The sequence below is a fragment of the Arachis hypogaea genome, chromosome 13 (assembly GCF_003086295.3).
Source record: "Arachis hypogaea cultivar Tifrunner chromosome 13, arahy.Tifrunner.gnm2.J5K5, whole genome shotgun sequence".
Classification (NCBI taxonomy): Eukaryota; Viridiplantae; Streptophyta; class Magnoliopsida; order Fabales; family Fabaceae; genus Arachis; species Arachis hypogaea.
Genome location: NC_092048.1, coordinates 61,571,306 through 61,574,167, shown reverse-complemented (window position 1 = coordinate 61,574,167; position 2,862 = coordinate 61,571,306). Strand labels below are relative to the sequence as shown.

General features: G+C 33.2%; 1 protein-coding gene across 1 annotated transcript; it reads left to right on the top strand.

Moving 5' to 3' along the window:
- The first annotated feature begins 381 nt into the window (after positions 1-381).
- LOC112735943 (large ribosomal subunit protein bL34c-like) lies at positions 382-1,963 on the top strand. The gene is made up of 2 exons (XM_025785355.3): positions 382-684; positions 1,570-1,963. The coding sequence occupies exons 1-2, from the start codon at positions 489-491 to the stop codon at positions 1,815-1,817; spliced, it is 444 nt and encodes a 147-aa protein (XP_025641140.1). The 5' UTR covers positions 382-488; the 3' UTR covers positions 1,818-1,963.
- Positions 1,964-2,862: the final 899 nt, after the last annotated feature.

Sequence of the window (2,862 nt, the reverse complement as noted above, 5' to 3'; positions counted from 1 at the left end):
GGATGGTTATTTTTACTAAGGGTGAGTGGTGTGTGACAAGCTAAGAAACGACGGTGAAATGAGATGATTATTGATGAAGGTGGGGTGGCTGCCGATTGAAAATAAAAAAAGTATTGGAGTAAAATGTTTTAATAAATTAGGATTTTAGATGATTATTTTTTTAAAATAACTTATTGAATTTTTTAAAAATGTGAAATAACTGAGAGATTTTGAATTTATTATTTATTTCTATTGGACTAAATAACAAACCCATTATACACATTGTCAAGATTTTTCATTCACTTCCTAACATAATTCTTTCCTTAATAGTATATCAAATTTAATGATCGAATTGAGTAAAATAAATATTTGAAGATGAGATTGAGATGCAAATTTAACTTCAATCATCCATTTGAGTATCAACTCATAATTATTCAGCTAACTTAAGTAAACTTCCTTATTTTGACTTGTTAAGGCTTACAAAAGAGCCCAGGAGGCTTGAAGAAATAATGGCATCGTTACCACTGAGTCCTTGGATAAGCAGAGTCCCAGTCGCTTCCCCTTCGGCATCTCTCGTCTTCCACGCTGCTTCATGGCCAGCATCACTCTCTCTCGCTCGCTCCTCCCCTCGCCCTCCCCTCCTCCACTGCTCCTTCCTCTCCTCCTCTTCTACCTCCCTTTCCTTCCCTTCCTCTCTCCTCTCAGGTAACTTCTTTTTCTTCTTCTGTGAGTTTCTTTAATTAAAGTTTGCTTCTTTTTCTTCTTCTGTCAGTTTCTTTAATTCAAGTTTGCCGTTGAGCTTCATAGTTGTTTTGAGATTGTAACTGCCTAACTGGAATTGTCTTCCATTTGTGAAAACCAAAAGCGAAGCCGCGTTTGTGTTACTTATGAAAACAATGAGATTGGAGATGCATAAATTTCTCAAAGCGTAAGTACAGTAGGGAGTTACTCTTCTTGGGGAGGATTAATGCCCATTTTTATCCCGAAATTTTGAATAGTCAAAATAGCCCCTGTTGATAACAAATGTGAGTCAAGTTTGTTACTTTCGTGGATTATTTTCACCTGTCAAAACTTTAAGAACCAAAGTTTGCGCTATTCTTCTTGTGTGGATTTTCCTAGAACAGCATGTTATGTTATTACTAGGGAATAGTAGAAAGTTCAATTACCAGAGGAATTAACTTTGATTTTACAATGTGTTTTGATTTAAATTTCATACATCTAGAATTTAGTTGGAATTGTTTTGATTTGATATTTAATAGCTAAATTCACGATTTTACTCTTATTAGTTTATCTAATTTGCCAACTTTAGATAAAAGTGATAATGCAAATTATTTAACAACATGAAATTGGTTTAGTCAAATTCAAGACATGGTCATGGTGGCAGATCTTTTAGTCTTATAACAACAAAAAGTACGAACAATTTGGCCAAAGCCAATAAGGTGCTTTTAACGGTATTTAACTCCTGTACTAAATTAAGGCTTGTTCACATTGTCGCTTCTGTTCTTAAAATGAGCTGCAAACCAGCCTCATGACTAAATTTGTGTAGATTCTAGTTTGTCTTGATCTCAACTAACTTCTTAACATTTCCAGGTTTGTCGCTGAGATTGGAGTTGACATCTGATGTTCGGGCTAGAAGAGAAAAGGGCCGTGGCCTGGTTGTGAGGGCAGGCAAGGCTGCTCTTTGCCAGACTAAGAGAAACAGATCGCGGAAATCATTGGCTCGGACCCATGGTTTCTGCAGACGAATGAGAACAAGTGGGAGAGCAATTTTGAAGCGTCGACGCGCTAAGGGACGGAAAGTTCTTTGCACCAAGTCCCACCCAAATAGTGGCAAATAGAGGCATGAAGGCATGAAGGCTTATAGTTATTTTCTTTCTATTGGTAATTGTTGATTCCTGTAAGCATGTCTAGATTTCAAGCTTTTCTTCCATAACAGTGGTTCTGTACCCTTTATAATATTTGAAGATTGCATTTTATGTCTCAACATTTGTTTTTGTCATGCATAATTCTTGTTAAGTTGCACTGTTGTCACAAATTTGCTTGCTGCAACATTTCTTATAATTATTTCTGTTTATACAACTTTTTATGCTATGTTAGCCTTAAAATTACTGTTTAAGTATATGTGGGTGGAACTGGTATTTATGCATTTTTCTTACCATATTTTTTCTCCTTAATTATGGCATTATTTATTCTGAATAATAACAATGCATCCATACATTAACGAGTGCTGTGGAGTGTAGACAACCTTCTAAGATTGGACAATGAGATTGTGTTACTTGAAAGCTTGAAGAGGAATGGTTAATGGGTGTGTTCATGCTTGCTTGAATGTTTGTAAAATACTAGAGGGTCAATTCATTTTTATCTTATGAAATCTAAGGCTATATATTATTTAGAACTTTAAACTAAATCAATTATTTAGAATTTTAAATGTTTGCTGTATTTAAGTTTCAGGAATATTAGTATTGTTTTCGGTCATTAATTAGTCATCAATGTTAAAAATTATGGGCAAAAATATATTTTTGGATTATTAGACTAAAATTGGATTGATAGTTAAAAATAATGATCAAAAACAATAAATTTCCATAGCTCTCTAGTATTTCTTTTTAAATTTTACTTTTGTAATTAGTCTATTGTCCTTCGCTTCTTGTAATTTTGCTAATATCAATAAATATATGATTAACAAAGCCAAATATAGTTTAATAATTGTATAATGATAATTAAACACCAAATAAAAGTTGTGATAACATATCTAGGAAACATCTACCGAAAAACTTAAAGTAATGAAAAGTATTTATTTAAAAAGACGTCCAAGGAAACAAAACATGTGTTTTGACTTTAGCGTTTAAAAATGAGCAATATTCAACAAGTTAAACCATTTTGAAA